Source organism: Nematolebias whitei, chromosome 14 (assembly GCF_014905685.2).
Source record: "Nematolebias whitei isolate Nwh7 chromosome 14, NemWhi1, whole genome shotgun sequence".
NCBI lineage: Eukaryota > Metazoa > Chordata > Actinopteri > Cyprinodontiformes > Rivulidae > Nematolebias > Nematolebias whitei.
The window spans coordinates 20,142,748-20,161,602 of NC_056511.1; the positions used below are offsets into that span (position 1 = coordinate 20,142,748).

An 18,855-nucleotide genomic window follows, 5' to 3' on the forward strand; every position below is an offset into this window, starting at 1 on the left:
CTCCAGTTTCCTCCCACAGACCAAAAACATGCATGTTAGACTGACTGGTTACTCTAAATTGTCCCTAGGTGTGAGTGCGAGAGTGAATGGTTGTTTATGTGTCCCTGTAATGGACTGGAGACCTGTCCAGGATGTCCCCCGCCCCTCGCACAGTGATTGCTGGACATAGGCAACAAGCGACCCCCGTGACCCAAAACGGAAGAAGCGGGTAAAAGATAATGGATGGATGGATGGTTAGTTTATTGATTACCTGTGTGAGTGTGTGTGTGCACTTGCACATGTTCTTTGTCTGACTAAAGAACCAGAGAACAAATTTGTACATTTCCAGGTAATTAACTTTTGGAGTCTTCCCTCTTCAAGATTTTTACATCTAATTGACCCCCCTTCCCCCTTCTCTCCTAAATGGTTGTAACTCATCCACCACATCTAATTAACCTGAAAAAAAGTTATGAGTCATTGAGCTGAAAGTCATTTTTAATACAACTTGTGCAATCGTGTTCAAAGTCATTTTTAAACTTTGACCAAAACAGCTGAAAATGATACATTTTAAGGGAAGATGATTCTTTTTTAAAACTCTGGTTCAAAGGATGGTGGATGACATGCATTCCTTCAATAAATACCAAGCCTGTATTCATTTTCTGTTTTATTCTGACGTGTACTGACTCAAAGAATAAAGCAAAATACAAGTAATGCAAAAATGATTTTTGTTATCTGTTTCTCTGCAGAGCACAGAGCAGGTTCCTGCTTTCTGCCGCAGTCTTCATGACATGAATTCTCTGGAATGCCCCATGTCATCCTCTTCATCTTCCTCTTCATCGTCCCTGTCGCAGAGCCCTGTGTCGGCTTTACCGTCATCAGCAGGTGCTGGCACTCAGAGACAGCTCTCTCATGCAGACAAACTACGCAAAGTCATCAATGAGTTAGTAGAAACGGAGAAGACTTACGTAAAAGTAAGTGCTCTTGTTTGTTTTTTCTTTTTATTTCATTTTTCCTAGAAACCAGTCAGCCCTCATACTGAGAATGATACACACATATACTTTCACATTTTTTTCATACTGTAAATTCCATGTCTAATAGTAGTAGTATGCATTAGAAAGAGGCTTCGTTGTCAGTATTTAACATTAAACACATTTAACACAAACTCCTATTTTGTTCGGCGTCACTCCTGTATAAACATCGAGTCAGGCAAATTTTAATAATAATTCTCAACTTTTCAGGACCTGCACTGTCTGATGGAGCGCTACTTGACACCTTTACAGAAAGAGAACTTCCTTACACAAGAAGAGGTATGTTTTGTCTGTTTGTGTGTCAGAATTGACAAAATGTTTTGTCTTACAAGTCTGGAAACCCTCGAAAACAGTTTTACTGTTAAATTGCAATAATAAATACGCCAGGACAGTCTTGTTTAGGCCATTCAAACAAATAAAATATTGTATATTTTCTTTCATGTAAGCGGCTCAAGCACTTCTCCTATATCATGTGGAAGTGGAGTCAAGTGATCTGTCCAAGTTAGAATTTCAAAACACATTTGTAGAACTTTATTGTGACACAAACAATAGACTGCAAGACTTTATAGAGTTGTTGATGCACATTAGGTTGAAAGGCCCTCGTTTCGTGCACAGTCAAACCGTGCACTAAAGAGGACTTGTTACCAGTGGGAGAAAGACAAACCAAAATGCATCACCCACAAGATAAGGTAAATATATTTTAACTCAAATAAAAACCTACTTAATAGTGTATTTTATTACTGTTTGAGTTTAGCATCAGGGTACTGATCATAATACTTCATCAAATGTAAAAAACGCAGGTAATGGTGGTACCATTGGGCCTGGTGTTTGCAGTATCATAAATGTTTGTGCACTATTTATTTGTAAGTAAAGCACTCCTCTCAGTGGGATTTAAAGTCTAAATAAAAAGGGAGAAGTCTGAATTAAATCAGCAAATTCTACAGAAGAATAAAAATGGAAAACAACAACAAAAATCTGCCTGTTACCATAACTAAATCTGAACAAAAGCAGCAATAAACTTAGACGTTTAAGTCACTTAGATACATTTTTAAAACAGGAAGTACAATTTTCTCATTGATTTCGATCAGTTTTAAACACATTTTCATTGTAAAGAAAAATAAGTGAAATTTTTAAAGGGATCCAAACTTTCAAGCACCACCCCATTGAACATTTTTAACACTGTTCTCACGTGAATGTCAATGTGTGTGTTTGCAGCTGGATGATTTGTTTGGAAACCTCAGCGAGATGGTGGAATTCCAGGTGGAGTTCCTGCAGACACTGGAAGATGGAATCAGACTTGTGCCTGATCTGGACCGACTGGAGAGTGTTGAGGATTTTAAGGTTGTGAGTTTTTTAACCTTGATGGTCCCACTTTGTTGTACCCTTAAATTGAGTTCCTTTTGGCACTTCATGCAACATGTGACTCAACGTGAATCTGTAGTCTTGCATGCTTCATTTACTAATATTATTTTAAATGAAGCTGTACAGCTATTTTAAGAGCTGTTCAATCAAAGCCAATTTGAAACATGCTCCCCAAAACAGTTTTCCCAGTTTACTGATGTGCAGGTCTGTTTTCACAGAAGGTGCTGTTCTCTTTGGGTGGTTCGTTCCTGTATTATGCTGATCGCTTTAAGATATACAGTGCTTTCTGCGCCAGCCACACCAAAGTCCCAAAGGTCCTGGCTAAAGGTAAATACAGGCAGACACTTCCTGGTTGAAAGTGCTCAGTCACAACATTCTTGCTTGAGCTGCATTGCTGGCACCCAATGGCAAACTGATGATCTCTAAAATCATAAATTAGATGCTTCAGCTACTATTTCAACTCAGTTTAATTAAATTAAATTCAGTTTATTTATATAGTGCCAGGTCACAACAGAAGTCATCTCAGCGCATTGAACAGAAACATTAATATACATAAAAAGTAAGTCAATAACATTAATTATCTGAGGAGCAGCTGCTTTGAATTTAACTTCATCGCAGAACTCTCATCTTGAGCAAGCATGAAGGCAACAGTAGAAAGGAAAAACTCCCTGATGAGGAAGAAACCTTTAGCAGAACCAGGTTCAGGACAAGTGGCCATCTGCTTCAACCGGCTGGGTTTGAGAAGAACAGATACACAATGGCTGGTCGAGAATCACATTAAGATAGAAATAGTATCAAATTAAAACTATTCAATTAAAAAAATTCATTTTAAGAAATGAGGTCAATTTGTCCTCTAGTAATCTAAGTCTATGGCAGCATAACAAGCCAACCCTAACCATAGGATTTATCAAAAAGAAACATCTTAATCCCAGTCTTAAAACTGGACAATGTGTCAGCCTCACGGACAGAAACTGGAAGTTGATTCCAACAGAGAAGAGCCTGATAACTGAAAGATCTTCCTCCCATTCTGCTTTTGGAAACTCTAGGAACCACAAGTAAGCCTGCGGTCTGAGAGCAAAGTGCTCTGTTAGGAAAATATGGAACAATAAGATCGGTAGTATAAGATGGAGCTAGGTTGTTGAGGGCTTTGTAGGTTAGAAGTAAGACTTCAATTCTATTCATATACTATTTGGTAGTTGTGTTTTTCTTCTGCCGCTCGTATCAAATCAGTGAAAGCTCATTTCCCCCTTTTCTCTAGCAAAAACAGACCCAGAGTTCAAAGCTTTCCTGGCTGCGAGAAACCCCAGACAGCAGCATTCATCAACTCTCGAGTCTTACCTGATCAAGCCCATCCAGAGAGTTCTGAAATACCCTCTCCTGTTGAAGGAGCTCTACTACCTCACTGACCCGGACAGTGAAGAACACTACCATCTGGATGGTATACTGCTGTCTATTTTTAATCACACATTAACCCTGTAAAATGGTTTAGTATCATCTATGCTCATCACCACTGAAGCAGTAATTAATTTAGACATGGCTAATGAATGATTGTCTCATTCAGTTGCAATGAAGGCCATGAACAAAGTTGCAAGTCACATCAATGAGATGCAGAAACTTCACGAGGAGTATGGAACCGTGTTCGACCAGCTCATCAATGAACAGACTTCTGATAAAAAAGAGGTAACACCCATTCAGATCAAGGATTTTTTTTTTTTTTACTTAAACACGCTAACATATTAACATTAACAACTTGATTTGTTTTAAAATCCCAGGTTCTTGACCTTTCAATGGGGGACCTTTTGCTGCATTCAACCGTAGTGTGGATGAACCCTACAGGCTACCTGGTCAAGAGTAAAAAGGATGTTGAATTAGCAGCTTTTGGTAAGTTAATCAAGAATTGATTTTCCATGTCCATGCTTTTAAAACCTGAACTTAAAAGTCACTAATATTTACAAAACCAAATAGATTTTTAACGTTTATTTACTATCCAACTAGATGGGGCTGCGGTAGCTAAATGGTCAGTTCTGCGTTCTCATAGTCCTGAGGCTGCAGGGTTGAGCTCAGGTTGCATTGGGAACGGCATTCAATGTAAAACAATTGGTAAATCTTTCATGCAAGTTCGCTTGCTAAGGCAATCTCTGCAGAAGGGAGCAGCCGAAAGGGAAACCTTTCAAGATGATCCTAAATCATCAAGCTAGTCAAAATATAAAATGATCTCCAGTTACTATTGAGGCTACACAGAGTAGTTCTTAAACATTTTACACATTTAGACAAAAGACATCATGATTTTTTTCAGTGTTTGTTTAAATGTATCCTAAAAGGCAATGATACACCTTGTTCTATTATACTTTGTATTATTATTGTTTAACAAATATCTTAGATTCGTTCAACCTTTCTTGTATATCCTTGTAGATCCTTGTATACTGTTTATTTTTGATACTTGATATTTGTGCTATTTTTGGATGTAATTGGGACATTGAGTGCACAATTTCGTTCCACCTCATGTATCACACGTGATGCGAATGACTATATGTCACCTTAAACCTTGAATTTTCTGCATGTTTGAAAATTAGGTATATTTTTAGAGAATCATTGAATAAAAAAACGTTTGCGTGACAATAAGAAAAGTTTACCTATCCTACATTTATTTTTAGTTAAATATTAAATATGCTCACTTACTGGTAGTTGACACCCTCCTCCCCAGGTTGATGGTTTGAAAAAACAGTAGCTCATCCATGTGATATGTAGTGAGTCACGTGGGTACGTGTCACTAGTTGTAGTATGACAAATATATGAAATATATATGCATACAATATTCACGAGTTCTTCATCTTTCTGACTGTGTAATGCCGTGCATTGAATTTAACAGAAATGCGAACGAGAGACGTTATTACCTTTGACCCATCAAAATGAATGGAGTCATTTATTTTCAGAATCAAAGTTTAACATCAAACATTTACATTAATTTGGCAAAATATGAAAATAATAACAGACAGTTTCACAAATAATGAACTTCAAATCACTCGGCGGTGATTTGAGGACTTTGCTTCAGATATTTCTAAAATATCTGTACTAGTTTTGTGAGAGAGAGAAGAGTTTAAGATGAAATGGAGATTATCTTACAGAGAAATATGTGAGAGAATTAATATCTGTTGACCAGAACGTGCACGCTTCATCAGATTTCAGCTCGCCTCCGGTACACTTTAGTCGAAGAAGAGACCGTTACCTTGTTGATGATAGATCAGCTCGATAGAGAGTCCTCCAGACCTTTCAGCGTCTCCGTTGAGAGCTGCTGAAATCCTTAGATAGTCGTGCGTGGGTTGTTCAAACAGAAGTTATAATTCCAACGTCTCTGACTCTCCTGAATTCTCGAATTCTCTTCCATTCACTTCACCATTCTCCATGAATTCTAACCAATTCTCTTCAGAACTCCTTGAGCACTGCTTCAGAACTGCTTCCGAACTACATGAGAACCGCTCCAGAACTTCAGAACTAACTTGAACTGGAAAGTTGCCACATTTTAAATGGGTCGACTTCCGGTTCAATTTAGAGCTTTCTGATTCGTGGATGTACCAGAAAGAGGTGTGGTTTTTGACGTAAGGTATTATCAAAAGTCGAGGTCAGGGAATGAGATTTGTTTAACAACTGACAGAGAGATTATTGCAAAAAGCAGACTTCGTGGAGTCTCTATTCTGATTATCTTCTCAAATAGTTAAACATGACATTTCTTGTTCAGTAAACATTTAGTTGACTGAAGCTTCAACTTTCACATACTTACGACTTGGCTCATTTCAGACAGAAAATCAAGAAATGCATATTCAGGTGATTTCTTCTTTGAATGAGGAATAAAAATCATTACTTACTGTTTATGTAAAATAAAAATGAGTAGTTCTTTTCAACCTGTAAGCATTGAGTGAAACTAACACAATTTGATTATCAAAACATTTGTAAGACAGTAATGATTATAGAGGATTGTCTTTTCTGCTTGATTAATTCAAGAAAGAAAGTCATCAGATGGCTCAGACTTATTCAGATCAATGAAAATAACAGTCTCTGTCCATCTGGTAGATTTGAGGTCATCAGGGTCAGATAAGGGTCAGATCATCAGGTCATCAGGTTCACTACAGATATTAATTTTGATCAATTTTCAACTTTTATTAGCATTTTTCTGCATGTCTTTAAGTCAAACTGTATCTAAAACTATCCATTATCATCATTGTAATATATTAGGTAATAAAATGCACATTTTCTATTTTTGTTAATGCAGACCCTCACCCCATATCTCCCATTTCTTCTTGTAGTGTTCAAAACTGCAGTTGTGTTTGTGCACAAGGGATTCTCCAAGCACAGGAAGAAAATTGTAAGTACTTTTTGTTAATGCTCAGTTTTAACATGCAGTAAGACAGAGTTAGTTGGAGCATTTATCAGTTTTTTTTTTCATGAAACCAAAGAGACACTGAAGGTTTGATTTACAGGCCCTGATTGATCTTAAAAGGGTCCAATAAGCAGATTTGAGATTTGTTTGCAAATAAATTTCCATAATGATGAATTCCCTGTCATTTAAAAATTTAAATGCTTTACCATCCATCCATCCATCCATAATTTTTCACTTGTTCTAAAGTTGGGTCACGGGGGCAGCAGCTTGAGCAGGAAGGCCCAGACATCTCTTTCCACAGCCAACTCTTCCAGTTCTTCTGGGAGGATTCTAAGGCGTTCCCAGGCCAACAGAGACATAGTCTCTCCAGCGTGTCCTGGGTCTTCCCCAGGGTCTCCTCTCAGTTGAACATGCCCGAAGCACCTCCCTAGGGAGGCACGCAAGAAACATTCTTACCAGATGCCTGAACTACCTCAACTGGCTCCTCTCCATGTGGAGGAGCAGTGGTTCTACTGTGAGTCTCTCCTGGATAACTGATCTTCTCACCTCATCTCTAAGGGAGAGTCCAGCTACTCTGCTGAGGAAACTCATTTCAACCGCCTGTATCTGCAATCTCATTCTTTCTGTCACTACTCGAAGTTTGTGGCCATATGTGAGGGTAGGAACGTAGACCAACCGGTAAACAGAGAGCTTCCTCTTCACCACAATGGACTGGCACAGAGTCCGCAATACTGCAGCCACCGCACCATGAGGTTTCCCAATTAAAAGTCATATTTACATAGTATATGCCAAATTTACCTGTGATGGACTGTAGATCTGTCCAGAGTGTCCCCCATCTCTCACACAGTGATGACTGGACATGGGTACCAGTGACCCCCGCAACCTGAAAAGGAAGAAGCGGGTGAAGATGAAGGATGGATGCCAAATTCATTTTTAAGCTTTCTATTACAGACAAGCAAAAATGTAGCAGGTCCAGGCGCTTGGTTCTGTCCAGATGTTAAATAAACATCAGACCACAATTCTCAGACGAATCAAAAACACTGAATGATCAAAAATTATAAAATACAAAATGTGATAGAAGTGAACTAAAATGAAGCTTAATCTCTCCTAAAATATGTGCATGTGTAATTTGTTACTTTGATTTTGTTCAATTATCTATTCATTCACCATACTGTTAAATTGTTTGTACATTTTGTTCAAAATAGGGTTTTGTGCTTAAAAAAAAATCATTTAAATACATTATTTTTTTTGCATATTTATGACACTGCTGGAAAGATTAGAACAGAAAGCTGTGTTGTCATCACTTTCTGTACTCTTGTGCTCTCTGCTTCCTTGTTGATGAACTGCAGCTCTTCGGTAATCGAGTATTTGGTCACATTTTGTTTTCTTTTCAGGGGGGATCTCATCGCTCAACTGTGAGTGAAGACAGAGACTCTTTCCGTTTTCGTCACATGATTCCAACAAAATCTCTGCATGTCTGTGCCTTACCAAGTAAGTCTGAGTTTTAATGCACTACACCCAACAATCTACAAATGAAATTTTATTTTATTTTTTTATTTTTTTTTATGAAGTAGCATAACCACAGTAAAAAAAAAAAAGTCTCCTGAAAAATTTATTCTTGAGGAGGTCTCAGATTTCAACTTTCAAAAAGGAACAGTGCAGTGTTAGGCCTGATTCCCAGTCAGCTCCGCTCCAGTTCACTTCTTCATGCAGGCGATCAAACTTATCTCTCGTGAGCTGGAAGATAAAGAGTCTAACGAGCCTCCACTGTGAGAGTGAGTAGTTCCAGTCTAACCTGCATGTGATAATGAGACTTCTCATGCAGTTCTATAAAGCTCAGAACTCTACACTCTCCAGACATCAAGGTTCATGCTCAATAATCCAGGTAAAAAAAAAAAAAATCAAACAATGTTCAGTCAAACATTGAATTTGGTTCAGTCCAACATTGTTGGATTGATGGTCCACTACTGGAGTGCACTGCTTATGGGAAAACAGTTTGTGGCTCCTCAGAATGAAGAAGTCCTTCGGATGAAACGTCTTAAAAAAAAAAAAAACGTTCAGATGAGCTGACTGAACATTGTTGGACTCTCCAGACAGTTTGGAATTGAAAAAGCTTCTTGGATGTGAAAAGAAACATTTTCAGCTTTAGAATAAAAGTCCAGCTGGTTTAGTTTTTTTAACCTTTTTTATTTGGATTAATACAAAAAAATATTGTTTTAACCTGAACACCAGGACATTTCCCATTTCATTTTAGTACCTTTGTTAAATAAGTTTGCCTGGTAGATCTTGATTTTGTCATTGTCTGGTAAATTTATGTTTCTGTATTTTACCAAAAATTAATCTGGTGCTATTTTTAATATATTTTAATTTAAACAAATTTAACTGTTTTTAGGAGCTTAAGAATCAAATCCTTGCAACTAAGAGCTAAAAGAGAACATATATGAATAATCAAAAAAATCTTGGAAAAGTTTTATATTCCAGATTCCAGTCTTAAAGTTACCATCATTTGGACAAATAAAGCAATTTAAAAGCTTTTCTTTTTATTATGTCTTTTTTTTTCTGATCACACAGTAGTAAATTTGTTCAATAAATGTTTAAAAGGTAAAGATAAAAGTAGCATTTTGCAGGTTTATTGCCTTCTCAAATTTACCACAGCATTATTTTGGACCCAGATGCCGGCAAACATGGAGGGCTCGATGTAAAATAAAAACTGATTTATTAACAAACGGAAACAAAACAAAAAGCTGACATGGCAGCGATAAACTTAAGAGAAACTAAGGAGCACAGAAACACAAAGAGGAGGACCGAGACATTGAGTGGATTGTCAAGAACAAGGAACCACCGGTGGTCAGACGTAGTTTAGAGAATGAGGAAGAGTGGAAAGTGGCAGCACCTGAGTGATTAATCATGCGGAACAGGTGTGAGTGGAAAGGTGAGAGGCTGACAGGTTTTTTTATTTTTTATTTTTATTTTTTTACTTTTTTATTTTTTATTTTTTTTTGGAAGTCGGGCGCCGAGTGAGTGAGCGAGAGCAGCTGGAGGAGGCGACACCAGTACAGTCGTTCCTCCAGGTGGACAATTGACACTTGTTTGAGGTTTGTGGAGACTTTGTTGGGAGAAAGAAGGCGGTAAGGCACGGCTGAGCTGTGAATGGTTGGAAGGATGTCAGAGGGAAATGATTTATCAGGAAGTGATTTAGCAGAAATGGAAGAGGGAGGGGATGGTGTTGAAAATGAAGGGATATGGCAGACCCATAAATCTAAACACAAACGGAAAAAAGCAAAACATCATGTAGAGTCGTGAGTTTCAGGAGCTGAAGATGAAATAGTGAAGGTGATAGAGTTTAAAGTCATCTTAAAGTTTGTTAAAGAAGGAATGTCATTTGGTACGTTAAACCCGATTAAGCTTACTAAAGAAATCAACTCGCTAATTGGAAAAGTGAAACTTGTAAAAGTGCTTAGAGATGGATCTGTACTGATCACATGTAATGATGTTAAACAAAAAGACAGAGCACTACATGTAAGAAAAATCCTAGGTGAAAATGTGAGTGGGAAACTGATGACAAAAAATATGTTTGTGGCGTTATTTCCGGTATACATCCTACGGTGACAATTGAGGAGATTAAATCTAATGTCTCAGGAGGGAGAGTGGTAGAAGCCAAACGACTGACAAGAAATAAAAATGGAGAAAAAAGTGATAGCTTTTCCATAATGTTGAAATTCGAAGAAAAAAGTCTGCCGGACAAGGTGTTTGTGGGTTATATCAGTTATAATGTCCGACCATTTATCCCTCCACCATTACGATGTTTTAAATGTCAGAAATATGGACATATAGCTGCAGTATGCAAAGGAAAACAGAAGTGTGGGAGATGTGCTGGGGACCACGAATATGGGAAATGTAAAGAAGGAGTGCCACTGAAATGCTGTAATTGTGGAGGTGAACATAGCTCAGGATTTAGGGGATGTGAAGCTAGTAAAAGAGCTGGGGAAATCCAAAAACTTAAAGTCTCTACAGGTATCACATATGCTGAACCTATAAAGAAAGTCCCTGTGAAACCAATTAATTATCCAAAGAACATACAGGAAACAGGAAAAGTAGAATCGCATGTTACAGAAGGATGCAAAGTAAAAGAAGACACTTTAATCATGAATAAGGAGGATTTTGTGTTGTTCATGGTTGAGGTTGTGAATTGCACAGCTCAAACACAAAGAAAAACGGAAAAAATACAAATAATAGTAAAGGCAGCTCAAAAATATCTAGACTACAAAAATGTCAGCTGGGAATCATCCATCCATCCATTTTCTTTACCCGCTTATTCCGTTTTGGGTCACGGGGGTCGCTGGTGCCCATGTCCAGCAATCACTGTGCGAGGGGCGGGGTACACCCTGGACCGGTCGCAAGTCCATCACAGGGCCACATAGAGACAAACGAGACAAACAAACATTCACTCTCTCACTCACACCTAGGGACAATTTAGAGTTACCAATCAGCCTAACATGCATGTTTTTGGACTGTGGGAGGAAACCGGAGTACCCGGAGAAAACCCACGCATGCACGGAGAGAACATGCAAACTCCACCCAGAAAGGCCCCTGGACCGGGGTTTGAACCAGGGACCTGCTCGCTGAGAGGCAGCAGCTCTACCAGTTGCACCACCGTGCTGCCCAGCTGGGAATCAATCAAAGCAAAACTAAATGAGATACAATCTTCTCAAACTCAATCATGCAGCGGTGGCCTTTCCTCCTCATGTTAACCATACTTCAATGGAATGCTAGAAGTCTACTTAGTAATGGATTAGAATTTAAAAAATGCATTTCTGATTTAATAGTGAAACCGCATCTGATTTGCATACAAGAAACCTGGCTTAAACCCCAATTGGACTTCATAATACATGGATATTCAGCAATTAGAAATGACAGGAGGAAAAAACAAGGTGGGGGAGTGGCAACTTTTATACAGAATGGTCTAAGATATAAAGTAGAATCAGTTAGTAAAAATCATGAAGCAATAGTAATAAAAATTTGGATAGAAAATTGTCAGACTACAGTGATACATTTTTATAATACGAACAAAAAATTGTCCATTCAAGAACTCGATGAAGTAAATGTACAGAATGTTGGCAAGACTTTGTGGTGTGGTGATTTCAACTCTCATAATAAATTATGGGGAAGTAAAAATACAGATGCAAATGGAGTGGTAATTGAAGAGTTCCTTGAATCACATTCAATGGTATGCGTTAATGACGGTAGTCATACTAGATATGACTGTAATAGGAATCTAGGAAGTATTCTAGACCTAACGTTAGAATCTAATACAATAGCGGGAATTACATCTTGGGAGGTGCTGAGTGATTCTCCCATGGGTAGTGACCATTTTCCTATTAAAATAACAGTTGGAACTGTAGTAAAAATTGAGGAGGAAGGGCAGATACCAAGATGGAGATTAAATAAGGCTCCATGGGACTTATTTAAATATTTAGTAGATATCCAATTTAATAAACTAAATAAAAATGTTTAGCGATGTGGAGATGTGTCATTCAAAGATTGTATCTGTCATCATTACTGCAGCTAAAACTTCAATTTCCAAAACTAGAGGTAGAGGAGTTAAAAAATCTGTTCCCTGGTGGAATGAGCATTGTAGCAATGCTATAAGAGAAAGAAATAAAGCATTTAAATTAATAAGAAAATACCATACCATAGAGGCGTTAATACAATTTAAAAAAGCACAAGCTATAGTTCGGAAAACTGTAAAAACAGCAAAAAAGACATGTTGGAGACAATATTGCAACTCGATTGGAAGGGAAACCAAGCTAGCAGAGGTGTGGAGAGTTATGAAAAAAATGAATGGGGTTAAGAAACTTTGTCTTTACCTGTTCTAGAGCTAAATGGGAAGATAGCAGGTAGTAATAAAGAGAAAGCCGAACTATTAGCAAAAATGATAATTAAAATACATAGTTCTGAAAATATATCTGAAGATATAAAAAGAAATAAAGAAAAATTAATATCTGAAAACACAGACATAAATGTTCAGAGAGTAATTTCAGATCTAGATCTTGATTTGCCCTTCAATATAAATGAGTTACAAAAAGCTATTATTAACTCTAGACAAACAACACCAGGTAAAGATGGAATATGTTATACAATGCTTAAACATTTAGATAAATCATCAATTTTTGTTTTATTAAAGTTCTTTAACTTGATCTGGAAAACTGGACATATTCCTGTAGAATGGAAACGGTCAATAATTATTCCCGTGTTAAAACCAGGGAAAAAGGCAAATGACCCATCTAATTATAGGCCAATTGCAATTACCTCACAATTAGGGAAAATAATGGAAAGGCTTGTAACAGATAGACTTACATATTTTATTGAAAGAAAAAATGCATTATGCCCGTATCAAAGTGGTTTTCGCAAAGGTAGAAATACAATGGACGCAATATTGTGCCTAGAATCAGAAATAAGAAAAGCACAAACAAATAAAGAATTGGTGATAGCAGTGTTCTTTGATATAGAGAAGGCATATGATATGTTATGGAAGGAAGGATTATTGATTAAATTAAGGAACATGGATATAGGAGGTAAAATGTATAACTGGGTTTTGGATTTTTTTTTATGGAAGAGAAATAGAAGTAAAGGTGGGGATGAATTACTCTACCAAATGCTCTGTTGAGAATGGTACCCCGCAGGGAAGTGTGTGTAGCCCAATTCTTTTTAACATCATGATAAATGATATATTTGATGAAATAGATAAAACAATAGGTAGATCATTATATGCAGATGATGGGGCTATATGGGTGCGAGGACGCAATCTGGTACATTTACAGAAAAAGATGCAAAAGGCCATTTCGAAAGTAGAAGATTGGGATAATAAATGGGGATTTAAGATGTCAATAGCAAAAACTAAGTTAATTTGTTTTTATAAAAGACATAAGGATGTTAAGTTAACTCTTTATAATCAAACTCTTGAACAGGTAAAGACAGTGAGGTTTTTAGGTATCCTTTTTGATGAAAGTTTGACATGGAAACAACATATTGAATCAGTTCAAAATAAATGTAAAAAAGTTAACAATTTATTAAGATGTCTCTCTGGACAGGAATGGGGAGCATCAAGAAAAGCACTGTTAGGAGTATATCAGGCCCTCATGAGATCATCATTAGACTATGGATGTATAGCATACATGGCAGCAGCAGACAGTCATTTACGAAAACTGGATACTGAGCAAACAAAAGGACTGAGAATTTGTACGGGAGCTTTTAGATCAACTTCATTAGCGGCGCTACAGGTAGAAAATGGTGAAATTCCGTTACGTTTACATAGATTGCAGCTAATGCATTTGTACTGGAAAAATCTACAAGGACATAAGCAAGCTCATCCAACTAAGCAGGTGCTCCAAGACTGTTGGGAACATAACTCTAATTGTAATAGTTTTGGATGGCTTGGGAATATTAAAGCTACAAATCTTGGTTTAAATAAATTCCAATATAGTATGACAGCTCCTCAATATTCAATTCCACCATGGCTATTTATATATCCAGACATTGATCTACATTTGGGGGAACTTATTAAAAAAACAAAGATACCAGTATGGAAGGTAATTGATAAGTACTTTAAAAAGTATACAGATACCATTGTCATTTATACAGATGGATCTAAAGATCCAATAACTGGTAAAACTGGAGCAGCAATTAATATCCCACACCATAAAGTCTTGCTTAAGAGAACAGCTGACCATTTAGCAATTTATACGGTTGAATTATCAGCCATTATATTAGCATTACAATGGTTGATCGATAATAACATTGAGGGAGAAAACCAGTATTTAATAGCATCAGATAGCCAAGCAGCATTGCTAAGTATAAGGTCTGGCAGTCCTGCAGATTGGATTTATTTGAAATAAACCAATTACTATTACATATACAAAATAAAAAATATTTTATCAGATTTATATGGATCCCTGCTCATGCAGGTATAGAAGGTAACAAGGAAGTGGATATACTGGCGAAACAGGCTTTAAAGTCGAAAATAGTTCAATTAAATATTCCATTAAGTAAAAGTGAAGGAAAATCTATTGTAAAAAAAGAAATTCTTAAAAACTGGAAGGAACAATGGGATAATAATGATAACGGAAGACAGTTATATGAAATTCAAAAGGATGTGGGGGATAATAAATACAGTATACGAGCGGAAGGAGAAAGGAGGAAGTAGTTATGGCTAGACTCAGAATGGGGCACTCTGGGCTTAATAATTCTTTGTACATAATAGGTAAGCATGAAAATGGGAATTGTAATTATTGTAATAGCAAGGAAACAGTAGAACACGTGTTGTTACAGTGTGTGAAATATTCAGAGGAACGCCAACTTTTAAAATCCTCACTGAACAAAAAGAATATAGAAATGTCCTTGTTCAATCTATTGGGATATGGATCAAGATATGTTGCGACTCAATTGTTTAAATTTTTGAATAGCACGGGAATAATAAATCGAGTTTAATATTGAGTATACAGATATAGTCTGCCGCTGCATATTCATACAAGTACTTCAGTGAGGGTCAGGGTGGGCATATATACATCATACACGTCATTTGATGTTAAATTCCCTCTGACATCACTGAAGACCACACTCCAGTTTGGTAGGTGGCGGTAAATGCTCCTTAAGTTGGTTGCCAACCGCCAATAAAAACCAAAAGAAGAAGAAGAAGAAAAAACCATAAGGAGAAAGAAACTAAAATAACCAAAAAGACACAGACTATGACAACTATTGATCATTTGAACCCCAAACCGTGGTGCTCGGGCTACATTTAGCACCGTTTTTATAATTATAACCACAGTGTGCACAAGTTTAGTTTAAAATGAAAACATTCATGTTTTAAATCAAAGTGTTGAAGATTGTGATTGAATAAATGCTGTTTAAATGATCCTAATAGATTTTAACTCTGTATCTACCTGGTCTGACTCCTGTTTTCTCAGACTCTGAAGCTTCAGCAGTTTGTGAAATTGTCCACACAAGGTCTGAATCTGAAGGAAGACCAGAGAGAGTCTTCCAGTTGTGCTGCAGGTACTTTTGTAAAAGATACCCACATTTTGCACACGTGAACTATATAACATAAAACTGAAGAACCTTCATCAGTGAACTATCTTGTCTTTTTATGTTTTTTTTTTTTTTTTGCATTGTTTGCAGCTCTCCAGACAGCAAAAAGGATTTGCTGAAAGCAGTGCACTCCATCCTTAGGGAGAAGCAGCGCCGGCAGCTCCTTAAGTCGGAGTCTCTGCCTCGCAACCAGCAGTACGTCCCGTTTGGTGGCAAACGCCTGCAGGCCCTCAAAGGTGCCCGACCTGCCATGAGCAGAGCAGGTATAGTGTAAAAGAACTATAACTATGCAGACTTTAACACATACAGTAGTCCCTCGATTATCGCAGGGTTTGCGTTCCAGACACCCCCGCCATAGGTGAAAATCAGCGAAGTAGGAACACTATATTTATGTTAGCATTTTTTTTGAACACTTACATTAAATTGTCATAGATTTCTGAGTTGTAACAACACACCAAAACAATTCAGTCAACTAATAAATTTAAATCAACTAAACTAAAGTAAAAGTTTATTTAGCAAGAGTTTATTATCAGGTCCCTCTTGTAAATGAGTCCTTGAGGCTCGATGGGATTAACCTGTCTAAATAAAGGTTGAATGAACTAATTAAGATAACTTGATCATGTTTATTCGCTTCACTTGAAATTTTAACTTGACTGAGTGTACAGCAGCTTGTTTTCTGGTTCTGCAGACCTACCCCGCAGCGATGAAGCCCACGATGAAGACCACGATGCTCTAAACTCTTATACCTATGTAATTTTATCTGTACAGTACTGCAAAACTTTATTCACCAGCTCTGCAGAAACAGCAGCTCGGTTCCGGTCTGACTGAGTCCAAATCTGAACTGAAAAAGTCCTGGTGGAACGCCGGACATACCCCGCATCCCCGCTCGAAGGTCCTCGTGGGCCAGCTAGCAGCACTCAGATTTGCCAAGGAGTTTGGAGGTCTGGTTCTGTGCAGCCCTTGAGTGCACTTTTTTTTTGGAGTGGGGGGGGGGGGGGGTGACCTTCGGGTGGCCAGTGCGGGACTGAAGGTAGTCCAACTGAGTCCAAGTCTGGATGAAAAAGTCCTGGTGGGCTCCAGAAATAGCGCCGCACATACAGACGGCATGTCCCTGCTCGGAGGTCCACCTAGTCCGGCTAGCAGCTCTCGGATTCGCCGATGGGTCTGGAGGTCTGATTCTGCTTCCGTTCTGGTCTGGTTCCCGGTGGGTTCTGTGCGGCTCTCTGAATCCGCTGGGTGCCAAAGTCACTGTGATGAACTCCAAAATTTTTCTAATCAGATCAAAACTTTCCCTCTAGTATTTTAGCAGAAAGCAACAGGGCTTCTGGGAAATGTAGTGGTTTTGAGCAGGGATAGTGTAGGCTTATTGAGAGAAAACAAAAAAAATGTGCCGCTTGTCTGAAGTATTTTATTTTTTCGTTAATTTTATACTGTGCTGTCACAATCACGTGAGTAATATTAAAGTTGACAGTCATGTGTTGTGTGCAATTTTTTTTTCTCATGTACAAAGTACAATCTTATTTTGAAAAACCATGAAAGAGCTAGTCCATGAAAATCAAACTGCGAAGTGGCGAGTGACTACTGTATATCTAATAACTTTCTCTCTATCCCTCTTTGTTGACTTGTTTAGAATCGGCTCCGTTTCGAAACTTGGCTCGCAGAAAACTGGTGAGGAGCCGCATCACCGTAGATACGGACCTGGTTTTCCACGGCGACAACAACAACTGCTACACTGATGCCGACCCCTCACAGCACTCATCGTATCCTTCCTCCAGCTCACCGCATCTTTTTCATGGACCCCATCAGTCTCATAAACCTCAAGGAGAGGACACAGACTGTTGGGTGGAAGAGCAGTTCAACCTGAGCCGTTACGAAGACCAATGTGACGGCACTGACGCGAAGCAGGTGAAGGAGACGGACATCTTGAGCGATGACGACGAATACTGCAAATCTGTTCGGCCTCTGGAGGAGAACATGGGAGGACTGAACCTGCAGAGCAGAGTGATGAACAGACAGGTTGAGACAAGAAGTGAAATGAAGCAGAATGCTGGTTCTGCTACATCCTGTAGCATCCCCACCTCTTCCTGTGGAACTTCAGCAGTGAAGCTTGTCCCTTTAAAGCAATGTGCTGTGGAGGGAGCCACAGACAAGGACCACAGTGTAATCTGGGTGCGGCGAGATGAATTTAACAACAGATGTAACAGTGATGTCTTCTGATGAGACATCTTGGAAGATCAGATGAAGAGAGACCAATAAAAAAGGTATCCTCCGATTTTCAAATCAAACAGAAGCGGGGAAATCAGTTGCAAGCTTTAAGAGAATGTGTAAAATTCTAATGAAAACACACACACTAAAAAAAAAATCACTTTCCTACTCCTCTTGTTTTGACAATCCTAAAGTACTGCGACACATCTTCTGTTTCATCTTGTAACCCCAAGACTCTCAGCCTGAGCTGTTTTATGTAAAATAAAACACTTTATTTCTTTAACATTTCAGGGATGAGGACAGCACTGCATTCACACACACACGTGGACAAATGTGTGTGTGTTTACACAGGCAGCTACTGCCCCAGAAACAAGAAACTTCATCACCAAACTTCTGGCCAAAATGTCTATTTTTCCACACAGGAATGTGTGTGCTATATTTTTCTGACTTTGCTGCTTTTTTCTAGTATTTTAATATTAAAGGGCTGTGAGTTGCTAAACTTCTCTTCAGTGGAGTTTTGTTTAACAACAGCTGTGATAAAGACGGTGACGTTCAACTAGCTTTACTGGGCTTTTTGTTTTTACTGTTTTAACTTAAAAACAAAAGTTGAGATGTTCTGAAATAGGGTTTTGTGCATAGATTATGAACAATAATATCTAAAGTGTATATAACTCTTTGAATAGCTCCAGTTTGTAGAAATAGCTTATTTTGACCATTCCACAGAACCCCACTTCAGAAAATCTGAAGTATCCCTTTATTATTGCCTGCACATCTGTGTATATTAGGGAGTAAAAACAGGACTGCTTAATCTCCCTCTCTGTC

The 18,855-nt window shown here is 38.0% G+C and overlaps 1 protein-coding gene across 1 annotated transcript in view; it reads left to right on the top strand.

The window, feature by feature from the left end:
- The window catches only part of LOC119420886 (T-lymphoma invasion and metastasis-inducing protein 1), a 40,306-nt gene extending 21,795 nt beyond the window's left edge, over positions 1 to 18,511 (top strand). The window contains exons 5-17 of the mRNA XM_037688307.1: positions 726 to 950; positions 1,218 to 1,286; positions 2,223 to 2,348; positions 2,588 to 2,696; positions 3,628 to 3,807; positions 3,931 to 4,049; positions 4,142 to 4,250; positions 6,671 to 6,729; positions 8,139 to 8,239; positions 9,663 to 9,676; positions 15,708 to 15,795; positions 15,919 to 16,091; positions 17,459 to 18,511. Coding sequence (XP_037544235.1) covers positions 726 to 950; positions 1,218 to 1,286; positions 2,223 to 2,348; positions 2,588 to 2,696; positions 3,628 to 3,807; positions 3,931 to 4,049; positions 4,142 to 4,250; positions 6,671 to 6,729; positions 8,139 to 8,239; positions 9,663 to 9,676; positions 15,708 to 15,795; positions 15,919 to 16,091; positions 17,459 to 18,045 — 1,959 coding nt within the window. The 3' untranslated portion in view covers positions 18,046 to 18,511. The remainder of the gene's footprint in view (positions 1 to 725; positions 951 to 1,217; positions 1,287 to 2,222; positions 2,349 to 2,587; positions 2,697 to 3,627; positions 3,808 to 3,930; positions 4,050 to 4,141; positions 4,251 to 6,670; positions 6,730 to 8,138; positions 8,240 to 9,662; positions 9,677 to 15,707; positions 15,796 to 15,918; positions 16,092 to 17,458) is intronic.
- Positions 18,512 to 18,855: the final 344 nt, after the last annotated feature.